General features: G+C 44.4%; 1 protein-coding gene and 1 pseudogene across 4 annotated transcripts in view; one reads left to right on the plus strand and one right to left on the minus strand.

Moving 5' to 3' along the window:
• FRMD3 (FERM domain containing 3) overlaps positions 1-19886 on the minus strand; it is a 309467-nt gene that overhangs the window by 106834 nt on the left and 182747 nt on the right. For all 4 annotated transcript variants that reach the window (XM_034647100.1, XM_034647098.1, XM_034647099.1 and 1 more), the window contains 2 exons: positions 5994-6072; positions 877-974 (listed from right to left, as the gene is read on the minus strand). In XM_034647100.1, coding sequence (XP_034502991.1) covers positions 877-974; positions 5994-6072 — 177 coding nt within the window. The remainder of the gene's footprint in view (positions 1-876; positions 975-5993; positions 6073-19886) is intronic.
• On the plus strand, positions 8456-8926 carry LOC100472581 (annotated as a pseudogene).

Here is a 19886-nt window from a genome sequence, read left to right on the forward strand (position 1 = left end):
TCCCCCTCTACTCCCCTCTATCTCCCCCCCCCGCCATGTCCATCTCCCCATCTGCCCTCTCCATCTCCCCATCTCCCCTCCCTTCTCCTCCCCTTCTCTCATAAACATATCATTAGCATCCACACTGCAAAAGGCTGATCACTGGTCCCTCCAAACAGGACTTGCCGCCAGCTGCCTCCCAACCAGCCCAAGGGAACAGAACACCTGAGTCATTCTTCACCTGACTCCCCCACACCCACCCGCCCCGCCCATAGCCATGCACTACCTTGGGCCCAGGACACCACTTTCCAGGTGTTTTTTTCTTATAGGTAGAAACATCCAGAAGCCAACATCTGGGTCATATGTGCTGTTTCCCACTGCCCCACCCTCTGGGGCTCATTCAGCCCTGAAAATAAGTCGTGTGAAATCTTCACACAGCAGTGAAGGAGGTATGCCCACCCCATTTAATATATGCTTAAAGAGCTGAGATAATTTGTCTATGCTGAAACAGCCAGTGGATGGGAAGTGAGACTCGACCTGAGTATGACAGAATGTGAGCCTGGCTCTCACATGGCTAGAAAAACTGAAGAGTTCGATACACTGCAAGAGGACACATTTCTACACTAGGAATATATTATATATAATATATATTTTGTATATATTTTGTATACATTTATTTATATGTATAGTTTTAGAATTTATGTGTAAACATATTTTTAATTAAAGTATTTTTAAAGAAGAAATAGAATTCATTTATATATAAATGCTTTGACATTTCATTTCAAACTGTTTGACACCCACCTCCCTGGACAGACTTTTCACCCTCAATATACCCATCAGGCACCACGCCTGGCAGTCAGAGCTCAGAGAGGGGTGGGCGGCTGCAGCCACACTTACCTTGAACGATACAGGCACCCAGGTAGGCAGCATCTGAAAAGGAGCACAGCAGTCGACCGTGGAAAATATCTCTTTTAATCTGCAGGTACAAAAGATACCTGCAACACAAAACGAGCGAGAGTCACCCTAAGTCTTGGCTGAGGCCTGGAAGCGGTGGAAGGATTGTTCATGCTCTACCCACCGGGGCCGCCAGAGCCCTACTCAGCTCCCCCGGGCAGCCGAGCCACACGCAGCCCCTCAGAGGACAAGCCAAAGAAACGAGGGGCCCTCGGGATTCAGGGAACCTGACGTGACCCTGACCGAGGCAGCTGCCAAAGCTGGGCGGCTGGCCCTTCTTAAAGAGACGTGAGGACAGAGGAAAGCCACAGGGCCCAGCAGCCACGGTTCCTAGAAGGAACTCCCGTGCAGTGACAACCACCCCCTTGCCCCTCGGGTACAGGTTGCCCACGCTCTGTGTGAAATAGAGAGTCCTCGAATGGACTCGATCGGAATCCAGAGAGGAGTCTCAGGGGCAGACAGACTCACATTAATCAGTCTCAAAAGGACTTGGTTATGAGGCCAGAAAGCCAATTTATTCACAACTAGAGCTGTCCTCTGGTTAGTGCCCTGTCCCCCTCTCCAGGGACGGGCAAACTCAGGTGCCCACGGAGCCAGGCAAACCTGATCATGAGCGAAATGGGCATGTCGAAGGGGGTCGGGGGGGGCAGGATGGAGAGTGTGGGCTCCCATGAAGGGTCAGCTGGCAACACAGCCCCATCCTGGTGCCGCCGCCCAGAGAAGCAGGCCAAGTGCACCCTGTTTCTCCGGAAAATCAGAGAGTCTGGATTTAGGAGGAAAATCCTTTGAATTTCAAATGTTGCAACAAATTCTGTTTTTAAAAACACTGTAGTGCCAAATAAAAAATACCCATAGGCTCATTTCAGCCAGGGGAAAGGGGCACAGACCCCTGGCTCAGGCCCACCGGGTCACCGCCCCTCTCGTTCTCCAGGCTACCCAAGCCCTCTTCAGGTTTACTCCTATTTCTCAGCCACGTTGATTCTTTCCTTCAAGGCTCACGCCTGGGGTCTACTGCCTCTGACTGAAGTGACTTTGCAGGTGTGTGAAGACTCTGCTTAGTTTCCTTTAACTCTCCGAGACAATCTTTTCTTTATTCCAGGTTCTTGGAGCCAGGTGGGGGCAGCACTCAACTGGTCCCAGTTATCACTTCCAGTGCTCCAATGATCTGCTCTTGGCTCAGTCTCCCAGGAGCCACGGGCACAGCCCCATTCAGAGAGTATGATTAACGTGTTGCGAGCACAGGTGCTGCCGGCCCGAGGGCACTGGAGCCCCCCAAGTCTGGGCACTGGACCATCGAAAGCACACTGGACACTCCGAAGTATTCAGAGGCTCACTGCTGTTTCCACTTGATGAATCCCTATCCCACACCTGCTTTATGCTGTATACGGGACTCTGGGCATTGGGGACACTGCAGAGACTCAATGGACAGACATTCTTTGTCCCTGACTTTGTACGGAATTGTTTGCAGGGCACAAAGGCAGTCCCTAAGAAATTTCTTACCCAGAGTCTGGTATACACTGTGTCAGAGGAACAGCATTACACATGGTAGGAAAGGACCCTGAGAGCTCCCTACAGGAGAGCCTCGCACACCTCAGTGAGCACATAAATGACCCGGAGATCGTGCGAGAATGTGGAGTGTGATTCAGTGGATCGGGGTGGGGCGTTAGAGTCCATATTTCCAAAAAGTATTTCTAATGGTGCTGCAGGCCCACGGTCCACACTTTGAGTACCCAGGCTCCAAACCAGTGGTTCTCAGCACTGACTGCACATTAGAACCACCCCGGGAGAGTTTTCAAAAAAATATCAAGCTGCGGATCCTGTCCCCAAATCCGATTAAATTGGAGTCTGGGTTCTCACAAAAACATGTATGCAAATGTTCATAGCAGGATTATTCATAATAGCTAAAAGGTAGAAAAATCCAAATGCCCATCGACCGATGAACAGATAAAAGGAAGTAGAATGTCCATGCGATGGAATATTCTTCAGCCATAAAGAAGGATGACGTGTGGCTCTACACACAGCTGGATGAGCCTTACGCTATGTGGAAAGAAGCCAGACATAAAAGGCCACATATTGTGTGATTCTATTTGCATGAAATGTCCAGAATAGAGAAATCGAGAGAGACAGAGAGTAGCTTAATGGCTGCTGGGAGGTGGGAAGGACGGGAAAACAGGGAACGACTGGATGGGTACTGGCTGATAAAAATGTTCTGGGATTAGACTGTGGCGATGGTGGTACAACTTTGTGAACACACGAAACCCACTGAGGTGTGCACTGTGTTATCTGCCGAAAGAAGTTAACACCTTTGAAAAATCAACTTTCTTAGAGTAGTTCTCAAATTCTGATGTGCTCTAAAATAACCTGGAGGGCTCATGAAAGTTCTGATTGCTGAGCCCTGTCTCAGGTCTGGAACAGCGGCCAGGTCCCCAGGTGCTGCTGCTGCGGGTCTGGAGCCCTCACTTTGGGGCCCTCAGCCGTAGACCACTCAGACGCCCGAGGTCACACAGATGGGATCAAATCTTTCCCTTTTTAAAGACTGTAGGGGCGCCTGGGTGGCAGAGCGGTTAAGCGTCTGCCTTCGGCTCAGGGCGTGATCCCGGCGTTATGGNTCTTGTCTACTTGTTCAATGTCACGCATCGAACAAGAAGCATTCCTTTCCATTTTTGATGAGTTTAGTAGTGAAAAATAGTTTCAAATAGCTACAAACTGATGAACAAGAGGTTTAGATTCTCACCTCATTACTCTGAAATTAAGTTTGACAGAAGCTTCCAGAGAAAAAGAAAATCTGCTTTCACAACATCCGAGCTTGGGTCCCCGGGATCAGTGATCTCTAGAGATAATCATAGATGACTGTGCATTCAACATAATCCACTGAGCCTTAGAAATAGCTTTGGTTCGGGTACTCATGTTTTAATATAATAGCCGCCCAAACATAATAATGATGCATCTCGTTTTGGCACCGCTCCTGGATGAAAAGACTAAGCAACAAAAGCTCAAGAAGATCTGGGGCATACACGCCCATGCCGCCGTTAACAATGCGCTTCTCTATCTAGCATGAACTTAAAGATGGTTATTAAAAAAAAAAAAATTAAACCCAAAACACTACTTGATTACATTCAGTTGTATCCAGCATTTACAAAAGCCCAAGAAATCTAAAGGATTGTAAGAGGGCTGTGTAAATGGAGAGATCAAGGAAGGATACAAAGGGATCTCAAATATCTCTTTTTTTACGAGTATGGTTGTTTTACTCTTCCGCCCCTGCCTTTTCCCCAATGTTTCTTTACCCCTAAGCGCTGTCATGAATGTGATCTTAAGTTCTCATGTAGCAAATTCTTTTTAAACTACAGATTAATCTCACAACAAAATAACTTATCAAAGTCTCTAGATTCATTCTGAATTCTAAGGATAGTACTAAGAAAAGCCCATTTCTATCCATGCAAGGACAGAACACTGTCTTAATTTCCTTTGGAGACATAAAAACGTTCACAACCTTCCTCTATTCATACCTCGGCTACTCAGCTAAATGCAGGGAAATGCTAGCAAATTCAATTGAGAAGAACTGGACTGGAGTTATTAACTAACACATGGTATCCTTCTCCTTTCAAATGGGACTTTTCTCAACAACGAAAGATCCATCCTAAACTTGTATCATGACACATATTCAATTTTTATCCTCCAGACAAGATTATCAAGAAAACAAATGACAAAAGGGAGCCATTTTGACATCTGACTAAATAATGCCCAGCATTAGTATTTAATTTAATCTTTCTAATTACATTATCGGCACCCAGAGGGCAGGACAAACTTTTTTCTTTTTTTGGTAGTTCATGCAGGCCCTGCCACATATCACATGATTCCACTTATACAAAACGTCCAGAGTAGGCAAAATAAATGAGTAGATGAGTGGCTGCCAGGGGCCAGGGGAGAGGAGAGTGAGTAGTGACTGCTAATGGGTACGGGGGTTCCTTTTGGTGATGAGAAAATGCTTGGAATGAGATACCGGTGATGGCTACCCAACAATGTGAATGTATTTAATGACACTAAATTGTACACTCGGAAATGGTGAAATTAGTTTATGTTACGTGAATTCTACCTTAATATTTTTAAGAAGGAGGTCAGATTGAAAAATGGCCACCACCACTTACAATGTCCATTATTCATGTGTCCCTCGTTTCCACCTGCCCCCATCCCCAAGCACAACCCTCACTAATGGCTGTGCGCAAATTAATCACAGAGAATGTCACCATCTGCTCCCTTACAAGGTCACGTCGGTGTCATGGTGGTCAAGCTTTACTGGATACTCGAGAATAAGGAGAAAGCAAAATATCCAACAATCCAAGGCATCACCTTGCCTGTCTGTTGCATTCAGACCTCTGCTGATTATTTTGAGAGATGATCGTACACAGTGATTTTTGTCACCTGCTCGGAGTCTCGTCAAGAACTAAGCACTATCACCTTCCTGGGACCCTACTCAGCTGCATTGGCTGGGGCTGTTCTCAAAAGCAAAACCCCAGGAGGAGGACTGAATATGGCCCCAGCCCAGGAAGATCAGAAGGGAAGAGACCAGAGAATTGGAAGATCCCAAGTCAGCCTGAGAAGAGTCCACAAGTGGAGGGAAAACAGCCCCACGGTCGACCACTCAACAAGAGGAATGCAGCGTGACAAACAGTTCGTACTATCCAGCGATCTTTTCCCTTCCAGAACAGCTCAGATCCAAAGGATTGTCCAGGAGCTGCACTAGCTATGAATGTGCCCGTATCCTGAAGACCGTCATCTTCTCTTTATTTTTAGCACCCCACTGTCAGATGTTTTCAGAGAATACCTCCTCCTTATAACCACCGCTTTTTTTGTGTGCAGTTAATTACACTCCCAATGACAACTGTTTGAAAAATCCCAAGACAATTAAGTGCAAGAGAAACATTCCAAGCCAAAATGCCAAACCCAGTGTCTGCTTCGTTGAGACGCTTTGCTCTAGACAGGAGGTACATTCAGCCTGGTAGGACTCGGAGGCCCTGGCTGGTTAAAGGTGCAGGTTAAACATACAAACAAACGAAAAATACCTTGTGAGCTCTTCTTTAATCTTCAAGGGTTCATGTGGGTAGAATTTCACTCTAAAGCACATGGTGTATGGTGGATGAGCTGAAACATCATAAAGAAAAGGCATGAGAAAAGCAGCAAAAGACCATGGACTCCAACACACACAGGCAAGTCAGCCGTGAAGTTACAGCCTAGCCTGGGGGGCGGGGCAGGGGAGAAAGTGATTTTTCTGGAAGAAGCAGATCTTATGCCCAAGAAAACAAAGCCACAGTGACAATTAAACTCAAAGAAAATGCTTGACAGGATGCCCAAAGCAAATGCGGGACACGGGCAACCTAGTCAGTTAGCACAACTTTCCACATCACATTCTCGCCAGGTCATAGCTTCAAAAAACACTTTTTTTCCTTCCGATTCTTCCCACGCCCTAGTGACAGATAAATTGTCCACTCAGGTCTGGGCCTACTGAGATAGTTTTCAGACAGTGAGGTGGAAAAATGTCACTGCACATGACTAGCTTTCCCAGAACGATGGTGCCTTTGAACTAAAATTGCAATTTTAAAAATGGAGTCAGCCATGCACAGATCCTACTTTGTATATTTTTAGTATTATTTTAGCATTATCTATGAGGCAGTCACTATGAAAACAAACACTTTTATAACTTCCTGATTTGTATGGATCAAGATAGCACTATGCAGATTGAAGTTCTGATTGAGGTTCATGATTCTAGAATGTTCTACTTGCATTAAATATCTGGAACTCAAGGACCAGCTAAGTGGATTCTACAGCATTTTTGATACCCTTAATTATAAAACAGTGTTGACTTACAATATTAATCTAATAAATGCACACAAGTGTAGAAAGATGCATTCAAATTTCAATTAGCATGTAAAATGAACACCTCAAAGAAATACGATGGTTAGCATTATTATTTCTATGGATCTTACATACTCGCTCATGTTTTGCCTTTGTATCAGTACAGCTACTTGGGATCAATTCCGAGTCGACATCCAAATGCAAATATGAAACATCATCCTATTCTTGCCCAGATCCTCCTTCGTAATAAGGAGGGGTTAACTCCCCAGCCATCTCTACAACGCCTGGGGCTATTCTGTACATAGACAAATTCTTTATGTAGAAAGAACTATCAGCATTAAATATGAATGCATAATGAGTATAATTTAATATGGAAAACAGTTCTTAAAAATAATTTGAAAGAAAGCATCCAAATCACAGGAAAACACAAGCATCTTTCTGGCCATCTCAGCAGGGAAAACCAATTAAACACACACGCCCACACACACAGATGTCAGAACTCTTTCCATTCAATGCCCTACTTCCCCACCAGGAACTAGCAAATTTTTTTTTAACTGAGTTGGGTGCTCCTTACCCAACCCCGTGGTCTCTAGATTTAAGGAAACACTTTTCTGGCACACTAGGAAAAACAGAAACACCGTCTATACAGCAAAGAGCAAAGAAAAAATACCAATGATTCTCAAGTCATTCATCTTTCATGACATCTAGAATTTCAGTTTTGACTCAAAATATTTACTCTTCACACATTCCCCAGATTTCTTTTAGTTTGTTTAGGTCACCATGCTTAAAAGATTAAACCTAATTTTTTTTTTTAATTGCAAAACCTCTGGATTGTCCTTAGGAGAGAGATTGAGACAGTTTTTATAAGAGAAGACAACAGGGCAAAAAATGGAAATAACATGAAAAAGGAATTTTTATTTCTTCTTTCTTGTATTAGTCTTCAAAATGAATACATGTTTAAGCAGAACCAATGAAGATGATTGATAGATAATAGCAGACAGATGGAAAGATAGTGGGTGGATAGACGGATGGATAGGTGGATGGACAGATAACGGGTGGACAGAGAGACAGATGGGTAGGCAGATAGATGAATGGATAAACCATCCCCTTTCACTTTCCTTCACTTTGTCTCTATTCTTGTCCCTCTGTCCCTCGGGTCCCCACCCACCTTACCCCAAACTCTCCCACCACTGTCAACAACTTCATCTATATTCTTCCACCCTTTTTGCCAAACTCACACAAATATATGCCAATATGATTACATATGTGAGGGATTTTTTTTTATAATTTATTCTCCCCAAATGAGATCACACTACATATGTTTCTCTTGCTTTTCTCACTTAACTCTATATTCTGCTCATCCCTCTGGGACAATAGTCAGAGATCTAACTCATTGTCTACACTAACCGCATCCTAATTCATATTATGGACATACCAGAATGTAGTCCACTATTTTATCATCCCGATCGTTCCCACATTTCTGCAATACAATTTATATAGAGCCTTTTGCACCTGTCATTAAATATTCATATTTTTATTTCTATAACACAAACTTCCAAAATTTGAATTTTGGGGTCAATGGGTATGGGCAAATGTTTTAAAGGGAGCTGAAAAATAAGGGAGGGCACAGGGGTGCCGTGAGCGGGGCCACCGGTGTGCGGGGAGCAGGGCCATGGAGAAGCTGCGGAGGGTCCTCAGCAGCCAGGATGCCGAGGTGCAGTGGGGACAACACAGGTCCTGGCTGCCTCCTCCCTCAGTTTCAACACCAGGTGCACGTGGTTCGTCATCTGCTTCCTGTGCATTTTCTTCTCTATCCCTGGGACCCGACTGCTGGGGCTTCCAGGTGGCATGAAGTTTTTTGCAGTATTTTATACGCTTGGAAATCTCACTGCATTAGCCAGGACGTGCTTTTTAACGGGACCCAAGAAGCAACTGAAGAACATGTTTGAAGCAACAAGACTGCTTGCAACAATTATGATGCTTTTGTGTTTCATAGTTACCTTGTGTGCTGCTCTTTGGTAGCACAAGAAGGGACTGGCCTTATCCTTCTGCAGACTGCAGTTCTTGTCCATGACCTGGTGCAGCCTGTCTTAACATCCCGTATGCAAGGGATGCGGTAATTAAATGTTGTTGTTCTTTCTGACGTCGAAAATCAGAAGCTCTTTGAAAAGAGCATTGGAAAGTCGACGTCCTGTTCTTGGTGAAGTTTGCTTTTCCTGACGTAATAATCGTTCCCCAAACAATGGCCTCGACAGGTTAAGACCATTTGGTGTACTGGTGGGAACTACGTGCTTGATTAAACTGTTAAATACTTTGAAAAATAAAAATAAAAGGGAGCTGAAAAATAAAAGCCTGCTGAAGGCAAATCGGAGAAAGAAGGATCATAGAAGATGGTCCCAAACTAGAGCTGGCATTTTGTCTTCCTCCTGGTCAGCCTATCTGCTTACTGTGCCCTAGGCTGGCTTCAGTAGGTGTCGGAGCTCCTTGGCTACACATCAGGACTCCCATTCTGCCTAAGGAATCAGGCAGTGAGTCAGACAACTCCATGGGCGGCCATCTTTGAATACCCCTTACCCACCTTCTACCCACACAACCTCGTTCTAAGCCCCAAGGCTCCAGAATGGTCTCATGCTTCTCCCACATGCAAAGCCCTTCCATCACCTGAAGGAACTCTTCAGCGACACTTACCATCCTTCTGAGTTTTCTCCATAATAAACATCCTCCACCCTGTCAAATGCTCCTCGTATGAAACAGTTTTGAGTGCCCTCATCCTGGGCGTATTCTGGTCTCTTGTTTCCTCAAGCCCAGGGCCCCAGGGGTTGCCACTCAGGTGAGAGGACCAACACCAGCCTCAGTTTGGACGTAATTATTGCTCCCCCTCAAGAGCCTCATCCCAATGTTGATTCACTCTGAGTTTATAATAGACCAACGCTCTTAATCCTTTTCATATATGCTGTTGCTAAGTTACACAGAAAGTCACATCCAACATCTCTTTCCATTTTTCTAGGATGTGATCATGGGAGGAATTAATACAAGGTATTAGGGGTACACTCACCACCAGACCCATTATCAGAGAAGAGCAGGCAGCAGAAAAAAACTTAGAGACACTGCAAGTCTGAAATTTTCTACCCATTTTCTAGATTACAAAGCAAAGAGTAAAGTTAAGGAATGCTTCTTGACGGGGTTGGAACAGTCTGAAAAGATAATTTCCCCCCAAAAATGTTGATCTAGTTATGGATGACAAGAATTATGAGAGTGTGGAGCCGTATTTCTCATTCAATGTTTTATCCCCAGAGCTAATTATTGATAAAAGATGGACTCAATCTAGCTGAATGAATGATTAACCCCAAGCTTTGAGGCAGATGTCATAGAGAAAGGCCATGCCCTGCCATCACATTCATCCCATCAAAACACTTGTCTAGGGGCGCCTGGGTGGCACAGTCGTTAAGCATCTGCCTTCGGCTCAGGGCGTGATCCCGGCGTTCTGGGATCGAGCCCCACATCAGGCTCCTCCGCTATGAGCCTGCTTCTTCCTCTCCCACTCCCCCTGCTTCTGTTCCCTCTCTCGCTGGCTGTCTCTATCTCTTCAAATAAACAAAACATAAAATCTTTAAAAAAAAATACTTGTCTAGAAGGTCCACAGTCTGGGTGATTATGGCAATTCCTATAATTTAGATTTTGAAAACCTCTGGTCCTGCATCTTCAGTTTCTGCCCTTCAACATCTGGAACAAATTCAGGGACTCTGGAGTTGATGAGAATTGCTATTTCTAGAGGTAGTATTAATTAATTCAATCAACAAATACTTATTGAGTACCTAGGAGGTATTAGCTATAAGTTTAGATGTACAAATAACAGTAGCTACAAAGAGAGAAAAATTATGTCTTCATGGAAGACATATTTTAGTGGAATAAACAGGTATAAAATCAATAAATGAAATATACAGGACATGAGAAGATCATAAATGCTACAGTCAAGAATAAAGCAGAAAAGATTTAAGGGGTGGGGAAAAAAAAACCACCCCCACCTCTCTTCCCTTTTCTCCTCCCCATTATAAACAAATTCATGCATGTAAGGTGCAATTTTCTTTACTATCTTCTAGAAAACCAAATGAGGGGAAAATATAATTTAAAATTTAAAGTCACTAAACAAGAGGATAGGGAAAAAGTCACCCCAAACGTGTTGACACTGGTTTGGGGTCAAAAGCCCACCTTTGGAGCACTGGCACGCACCCATACCAATGGGTTAACTGCTGAACAAGTGAAACAGGTAACCAAAGGGTTAACAGGACTCATAAGTGCAACTGTAACTTTTTATCCAAATCTGCTTGTTCTTGGAACACAGCCTGCAGCCATGTTTCCACAGATGATATTCCTAGACACCATGATAACAAAACATTGATTTAGTTGCTTTGCAGAGACTCAAGGCTTCACTAAGAAACTGGCCAGAACTGGTGAGGACCACTGGCCATCTCTTGGGGCATGTGCGTGAGTCCAATGGATGAACTTTTGACACCAAACTGCCTAAAACTCAACCCTTGGATCCTACTAAGGATGCCATGGACAAGGTAGGCACAAGAGCCACACAGGTGCAGAAAACAAGTACGACCCTCTCCTACTTATTATCTGATTCTGAAGTCAGGTGGCTCCTCTCCCCTATGCTCAGATCCTTTTTCCTTTGCCTTTAAGTACCCCTGAGTCTCCAGCTTTGGGGAGGCAGATTCGCAGCTTGCCCTCCTGTCTCCTTGCTTGGCTGACTCTTGAATCAACCCTTTCCTTGCTGCATATTTGATGTCTTAGTGACCGGCTTTGCCGTGCATTGGGCAAGCGAACTTGGATTTATATACAAAGGGAGACTTCCCAGGGTCAGCCTGGCAGCTGGCTGGGACATGTGGCAAATCCCCTTGTGGGGATGAGCCCATCCTCTTCCCCAAGAGACTAGGGGTCTCTGCCATTTCAACTTCAGGTCGTCTCATTCTTAAGCTACCGGGAAAAAGGGATGAAGTAAAGGATTTTACTTGTATCCGTGCCAACCGTTTGGTGCATAATCAGTAGCTGGAAACATCTGATGAAGGACCTACCGGTGGAATAGAAAGTGTCAGGCCCACGTGGAGCCCACGCGCTGCACTGGGACCCTCCACACAGTGTCATCGGCAACAGCCACTGTGTGTCTTTACTAGACCGGGCAGCACGGTCACCCCATGCGGGAAGACACTGTAGCCCATTTCTTCTGCAGTGCTAAGGCTTCGGCATCAATGACAGGGGCACGTGGGGTGGTGGCCACCCCAAATCCCCAGGGGATGAGTCCCCAGATTTGGAGGGCGACTTCCAACAATGACCTCAAATAAGCCACCTGAATTCTCTGTTTCCTGCTCTGGAAGAGGGGCGAGCTCCAGGGGCCGCGTCTCCCTTCCACAGGTGCTCGCTCAGGCTCTTGGCAAGTGCACAGGGCATGTGGCCTAACTCCGAGCTTTTGTTTTGTTGGGATGTTTATCCTACTCCTGCTGGAACAAGAGAAGGAGATGGAGAAGACTGAATTGAATTCAGCTGAAAAACATTTACTCAGCCATGTAAGTGCTAAGAGCAGGAATACCACTGAGGAGCAGAGGAGGGCAAAAAAGGCAAAAACCACTTTAAAAATGCCTAGAGCATGTCACTATGCTGAGAACAGCAGGGCCCCTCTCTTGCAGACGTCCATTACCTGCCACACGAGGGCTGGGGATCCTGGGGTATTATCATTTCAATAGTTGGTTAGCACTGAGAAGGGGGGGGGGGAACAGCCATTTACAAAGCAGAGACAGATTTTCCCATCTCCACTTTGAGATCTTGCCCAGAAATGGGGTTGGGGACATGCAATGATTCGCTGAGCAGGGTCCTGGGTGAAAACAAAGACGACGACTTTCTATTTTTAACCAACGACCATCCTCAAATCTTTGTAAAAAAAACAAAAAAACAAAACAAAACAAAAAAACAGGGGTTTTTTTTGGGGGGGAAGGGAGGGTTTGAGAGAGAAACATCATTTAGCAGCCTTTCATAAAAGGCAGGAGTCCTCCTCTAACCCTTGTATAGAGCTATATGAAAACAAAAACCGTAACTTCAGAAACATACATGTAAATATACATGTAAATATGCATGTAAACACATGACCTTTGTCATATGCACTCAGCCTGACAGCTATGAAAAATTCCTCCGAACTCCTTTTTTTAAAAAAGATTTTAGGGCACTAGCTGACTCGGTTGGTTAAGTATTTGCCTCTGGCTCAGGTCATGATCCCAAGCCCCCCTGTCATCTAGCTCCCTGTTCAGAGGGGAGCTTGCTTCTCCCTCTCCCTCTGCCTGCTGCTCCCCCCTGCTTGTGCTCTGTCAAACGAATAAATAAAATCTCGAAGAAAAAAAAAGAAAGATTTTGTTTATTTGACAATGAGAGAGAGCATGCATGTGAGCGGGGTTGGAGGGGCAGAGAGAATATCTGAAGCTGTGAGCACAGAGCCCAATGCAGGGCATGGGGCCTGATTGCATAACCAGAGATCATGACCTGAGCCTTAACCAAGACAGAGATTTAACCCACTGAGCCACTCGGGGACCCCTCCCTAAATTCCTTTAAACTGCAGTTGAAGGTTAGAGCGGCTCCAGCAGATGCTAGGGCAATGCCTATACCCAGACTATGGACTACGGCTCTGCTGTGTCTCCCTCCTCTAGGAGTCCATGGTGGGGCGGGGGGTAGGGGGGATGATCCATTGTCAGATTTTAAGACTCTGGAGAAACACGGCAAAGGGTTTGTTGTTGCCAGCAAGACGTCTAGCACCCTGCAAATAGGAGGTTTGTTTTCCAAAGGGCCCCAAGCAGTCATCAGGGCTCCTGGCCTTTTTAGCACGACTGATAACTTTCTTCATTCCTAACCCAGTGAACAGTGTCCCTCCCATGTCTTTCAGGGAGGGGTGGGGGCTTCAGTGTGAACCAAGGGGCACACCTCACTCCGCTATGCATGCAAGATGCATAGTGACACCGACGTTTTTCATCAGTGCTGCTTTTTCCAGGACGAAACCGCTCCTGAGCGCAAACCCTCTGCACATGCGCAAAATGACACTTGAGTTCCAAAAGGGCAGCACATTACTCACTCATTCAACGAACTATAACTCTCGGGATAGGATTTAAGGAGCCACCCGGAGAACTGCTCTCTTAAGGACTGCTCTCTTCTCGTTGGAAACGATTCTGATCATTCCGCGACAACTGCTACTATCATCGTCATCGGGAGTGATAATCCCTCCGTCACTCTTCCACCGAAAGGACAACCAGCAGCCTCCAAGACGCTACTGGCACTGTGTTTCCTCTACTTCCAAAGCAGAGAGGGGTTTGTTTTTTCATTGTATTTAATTCATCTTCCTCCTGTTACAGTTCTCTTGGGTTGGAATCATACACATAGGCTTGCCCACACACATGCATGCACTGAGAACTTCGTAGGGGATCCTGGATCGCCCAGTCACTGCCTCCCAAACACTTGTTCTCAGAATCCTCTGGCTGCCTGTGCTGTTCAGGAGAAGCTCTAATAAGGACTCTGAGGTCTGACATGTCTAATCGCAAGTTCAACACTGGACAAATTGCTATGGCCAAGCTGAAAACTCTCAGCTTCCGTTTCCTCCTCTGTGAAATGGGGATAATAATGGAACCAGTCACCTAGAGTAGAGATCAGCAAACTATCTCTGTAAGGGGCCAGAGAGTCAATTCTGTAGACTTTGCAGGCCTCAAGGTGTCTGTCTCAGCTACCACACTTAGTTGGGGTAGTACCAAAGCAACCACAGACAAGACCTAGGCCAACGGGCATGGCCGGGTTCCAATAGGACACTGAAATCTCATTTCATATCATCTGCACACCTCACGAAATCTTGTCTTTAGCTTTTTTTTCCCCTCCTATCCATTGAAAACTAGGACACCTACTTCTAGCCTACAGGCCATACAAAAACAGATGGCAGGCTGCTTTTGGCCCAGGAGCCATAGTTCACCGACCCCTGATAGCCCATGATGAGGATGAAATGAGTTAATGACATAAAGCACCCAGCAGACTGCCTGAGACCTAAGTACTCAACCCATAGGAGTCGTTCCTACTCTACAGGGCAAAAAAGAAACTGATGGGGATGAGGGAGAGCCCTTCGACTTGACCTAGCCCTATATAAACAGACCTCAGAGATACTGTGGGTTCGGTTCTAGACCACCACAATAAAGCAACTATCTCAATAAAGCACGTCAAATGAATTTTTTGGTTTCCCACTTTGCTCCCTGAACTTAGGGTACATAACCTGTGCATTTTAGGGAAAAGGAAAAAAGGAAAAGGAAAGAAAAGAAAGTCAGCAAACGTACACGAAACTGAGGGCAGGAGACCCAGGTGCCTGCTTGCTGCAGATGTTATGTAACTAACTACACCCTCAGGAGCCATGTTGGTAGGTGTGACTCAACTAGTACTAATTAATTATAACAGCCAAATTCAATTGCTTATGTAACTTCATCCTAAGACTTTTTACTATAAAATTATATCCCAAAATGAGACATTATAAAGAGTTTCCAACCAAAGGGAAACATGAATAAAACTACCCACTTGACCCATGTTTGAATCACTTCCAGTGCCCATACACCAAGCATGGAATCTCTTGGTCCATCGGGGTTACCATTCAGACATTTAGACTACCGACACAACCTGGGTTTTGAATCATGTGTTCCATCATGAAACATGGGTGCTCCTGAAGGGAGCCCCTGGAAGTACACCCCCCATGATCTATGGGAGATGCTCTTTTCCTTCTGCTTTATCCAATACCCCATCATACTCCTTACAACAAGAGTGTTGGGTCCTCCCTGAAGCCCAAGAACCCACCACTGTACCCAATCAAAATGACATCAGTGTTGTCACCAACCATAACAAAAGGGAAAGGGTAAATATTATAAATCTGTGGCTTATCAAATGTGCATGCCATTTAGAATTGCACCCCATAAAGTTAAGGGGTTTTCGTCATTACCTATTGTTACCATTATTTTTTTCCATATTGGGGTTAAAAAAAAAAAAAGAATGCAACATGGAAACCATTTATAGGCCTGAACTGCATGGACCTTCTGATACAAGCTTTAAACATGGAAATTTTCGATGAAACAGTTGTGCCTGGAAGAAAAAGAGATCCCTTGCCAAACTTCTCGAGCCCTTGCCACAGTAATAGAAGCTGGCTTCCAAAGCTGGAAAGAAGCAATGGAATGAAGAAAACTGGAAAGAATGAAACCGGCCAAAACTAAACCACAACAGTCGGGGATCCACAGTTCCTTGATCTATGCAATGGGCTCTGGTGAGGTATGTGTTTTGATTTGTTTTTAAAGAGCATGACAGTTAAACTTCTTTTACCTGCTCCCTGAAAGGAGCATTTTGATTCTAGTCCACAAGCATCGATTGGGAGCTGATTAGATGTATAGCCCTGTCTTAAGCCGTGGACAAGGGGTAGAAATCTTCCAAACTAAACACTGGAGATAGGCCTAGACAAGTATATGAATGAGGCCAATGGGACAAGCTACCCCAAGAGGTCAGAGGTGAGGTTACTATCACTATGGGTGCTTGGAGAAGTAGAATGCATAAAGCTTTACTATCAGAAGCATATGATCAAGTTGAAAAAAAGAAAGGAAAGAAAGAAAGAAAACACATACACAAAGTGAAGAAATGAGCCACAAAGCAAAAACATGACGGTAACCAAAAGAATAAACAGAAGTATTCAAAGATGTGGGAGATCTGAGCGGAGGTCACTTGGTGCAGTGGGCTGGGTAGTGTTCCCTGGAAATTCCTGCCCCCCGCCCAGAACATCAGAATGTAACTGTATTTGGAAATAAGGTCTTTGCAGATGTGATTAACATGAGGTCATACTGGGTTAGGGTGAGCCCTAAAGCCAATGACTGATACCTTTATAAGAGAAAAAAGAGACTTGGACACAGACACAGAGAAACACAGGGAGAAGGTGATGTGGCGTTGACGACAAGGATTGGAATGATACAGCTACAAGCCAAGGAAGGAATGCCAAGGACGGCCAGCAACTACCAAGAGCTGGAAGAGGCAAGGAAGGATTCTCCCCTTGAGCCTTCGGGGGGAGCATGGCCCTGCTGATACCTTGATTTCAGACTTCTAGTCTCCACAACTGTGAGAGAAGAGATTTCTGTTGTTTAAGCCACCCAGCGTGGGTAGTTTTGTTACGGCAGCCCTGGAGGAAACAAATTACCTTGGCAAGAGGAGTCCTTGGAAGAACAAAAGTGGTGGAAGGCAGGCATCTAACTGGCCCCATGAATAGGTGTGGGACCCATGGCTTTTCTCCTTCTTACACCAGAGCAAAAGCCAGGCTCCTGGTATGCTCTCCGTACGCTACAGAAGAAGATAGGTTTTCCATTGACAGAATCATCCAGCAACAAGGGGATTATTCACTAGATTAGCCTCGAGTGGTGCTGGAAAGCTAAGGAATGCCACATGAACACGAAATCTCACAAATAGCACCATCAGAGACAGAAATGATGTGCCAGCTCAGGCTTCCAGGCAGCGTCATCGGAACTGCAGGGAGGGAGCCCTACAGACACCAGCCAGCAACTTGACTCAACGGCGCTCTACGGCTGAGTTGCACCATGTTTTATGCAGACGCTGGAGGTCCTCTCCACCCTGATTTGCATGCAGAAGCCGTCCTCAAGCACCCCTGTCTCTTCAGGGCACTTGGCAGGGGCAGTGCTTGATAAATAGAGCAAGAAGGTGATCTTAACTACCCTTCTGGGCTCATCAGGTACCAGCCAGGATTAAGCAGAGAACCTCTCTGGAAGTGGGTCTTCTTTCATCTCGGTTTGTATTTTTATATCACATTCTTAATGCACAACGCACTTTGATTTCTCCCCTCCTCTCCCCTACTTTCCCTCTCCCTCTCTTTCTCATTTTTTACATAAAACTTGCTCTCCTTTTGTCTTCTCTTAATTACCAAGTTATCTAGGAAAATATTCTCATTGTGAAAGATCTGAGTAAAATAAAACTACGTAATAAAATATAACCATATAATATAATGCATGTGTCCTCACCTCCCTCTACCCTACTCTCTTCCCCCGAGGTAACCAGTTAGTTACACATCTTTGCAACCTTCCTCTGCCTTTACATGTTCATCTAAAATAACCTGCTTATTTTCATATCTATGGATCATCCGATATGTGGAATTTTTACTTGTTTTCTTAAGATATATCTCTTTTTTTTTAAGATTTTATTTATTTATTTGACACAGAGAGACAGCCAGCGAGAGAGGGAACACAAGTAGGGGAGTGGGAGAGGAGGAAGCAGGCTCCCAGCAGAGAAGCCTGATGCGGGGTTTGATCCCAGACCACTGGGATCACGCCCTGAGCCGAAGGCAGACGCTTAACGACTGTGCCACCCAGGCGCCCCAACTCAATATATATCTAAAAAATCTTTCAGTGTCAATGCTATGGGTCTGTCTTGTTCCTTTCAATGACTGTGTGTATTCCACAGAATTTATTTAGCCTTGCCAGAATTACAGGCTTTTTATTTCTTCCAATTCTCAGTGCTATAAGAAATGCCGCAATATATACCTTGTATAATATATACCTGTGCTTGGATACATTTCACTTTCAATAGATTCATAGAGATGAGCTTGTTGGAGCAAGAGACCTAGGCATTTTTTAAAAACACATCTACACTTTTACTTCTGACTTACACTTTAAGTATCCTAAACACTTTCTCTGCATTCACCACAATCTCATAAATTCTGATATTGAATATTGTTAATCCTTCTAAACTAACCCATGAAGCATATCATCGCACAGTACAAAATTAAAATTCGAGAATCTCATATATAAATTAGGTTATCCTACATGGAGAAAAAGTTAAAACTAGTAAGAGGAGTCCAAAATGAGCAATGGCTGATAACTTTAGAGAGAATTTAAATTCAACAACAAAAATGTAATCAAGTCATCTAAAATATAGCTTTTCTATTACCTTTCAGCTTTTTTTTTTTAAGATTTATTTATTTATTTATTTGACAGAGAGAGAGAGAGAGAGAGAGAGAGAGAGTCAGCGAGAGTGGGAACACAAGCAGGGGGAGTGGGAGAGGAAGAAGCAGGCTCCCAGAGGAGCAGAGAGCCTAATGCGGGACTCGACCCCAGGACCCTGGGACCATGCCCTGAGCTGAAGGGGTCCTGGGATCATGCCCTGAGTGGAAGGCAGTCGCTTAAAGACTGAGCCACCCAGGTGCCCCCACCTTCCAGCTACTTTTTGAGCACTTCAACAAAAATGCAAGAACTAAAAAGAATGCAAAGGGTAAATTACCATCTTCTTGTTACCGGTCTTCACTCACTATACCCAGCACAGATGGTCTGTCCTTAGCATGTGAAGGGACACAGGCATTTTTAATTTAGAATGATCTGGTAAAATTTCCTTCTGAAATGGATGGACTAGTTTAAGTGCCCCCACCAGAGGTGTTACACTCCCATCCTCATCAATTGCATCAGTATTAACTATTTTCTCAATGTAACAAAACCGCCTTGTTTTAATTTACATTTTCCTTGTTACTAACGATATTGAGTAAATGTCTATGAGTTTACTGGCCATTTATTTTTATTCCTTCTATGGATCTTGTCACATTTTTATTGAGTGGTGTAGTTTTGGGTTTATACCATCACACTTTATATAGTCTGCATATTTAGTACTTGTTACATATTTGGCAAATGTTCTTCATTATTTACTTTGTGTTTTAACTTATTTATAATTTGTTTTATACTCATTCATTCAACAAAGATTTATTGAAAATCTACTCTATGCAGCGAGCAAACCAAATATTCTGGTACATGAGTTTAATTTTTGCACAAATTTGTCAGCATTTTGCTTTGTTACTCCTGTTTATATTTTCCTTAGGAAGCCCTGTTTGATTCCATCATTATAAAAATAGTCCTAAATTTTTACCTAAAACTTTTTTTTTTTAAAGATTTTATTTATTTATTCGACAGAGATAAGAGACAGCCAGCGAGAGAGGGAACACAAGCAGGGGGAGTTGGGAGAGGAAGAAGCAGGCTCATAGCGAAGGAGCCTGATGGGGCTCAATCCCAGAACGC

The sequence above is a fragment of the Ailuropoda melanoleuca genome, chromosome 17 (assembly GCF_002007445.2).
Source record: "Ailuropoda melanoleuca isolate Jingjing chromosome 17, ASM200744v2, whole genome shotgun sequence".
Classification (NCBI taxonomy): Eukaryota; Metazoa; Chordata; class Mammalia; order Carnivora; family Ursidae; genus Ailuropoda; species Ailuropoda melanoleuca.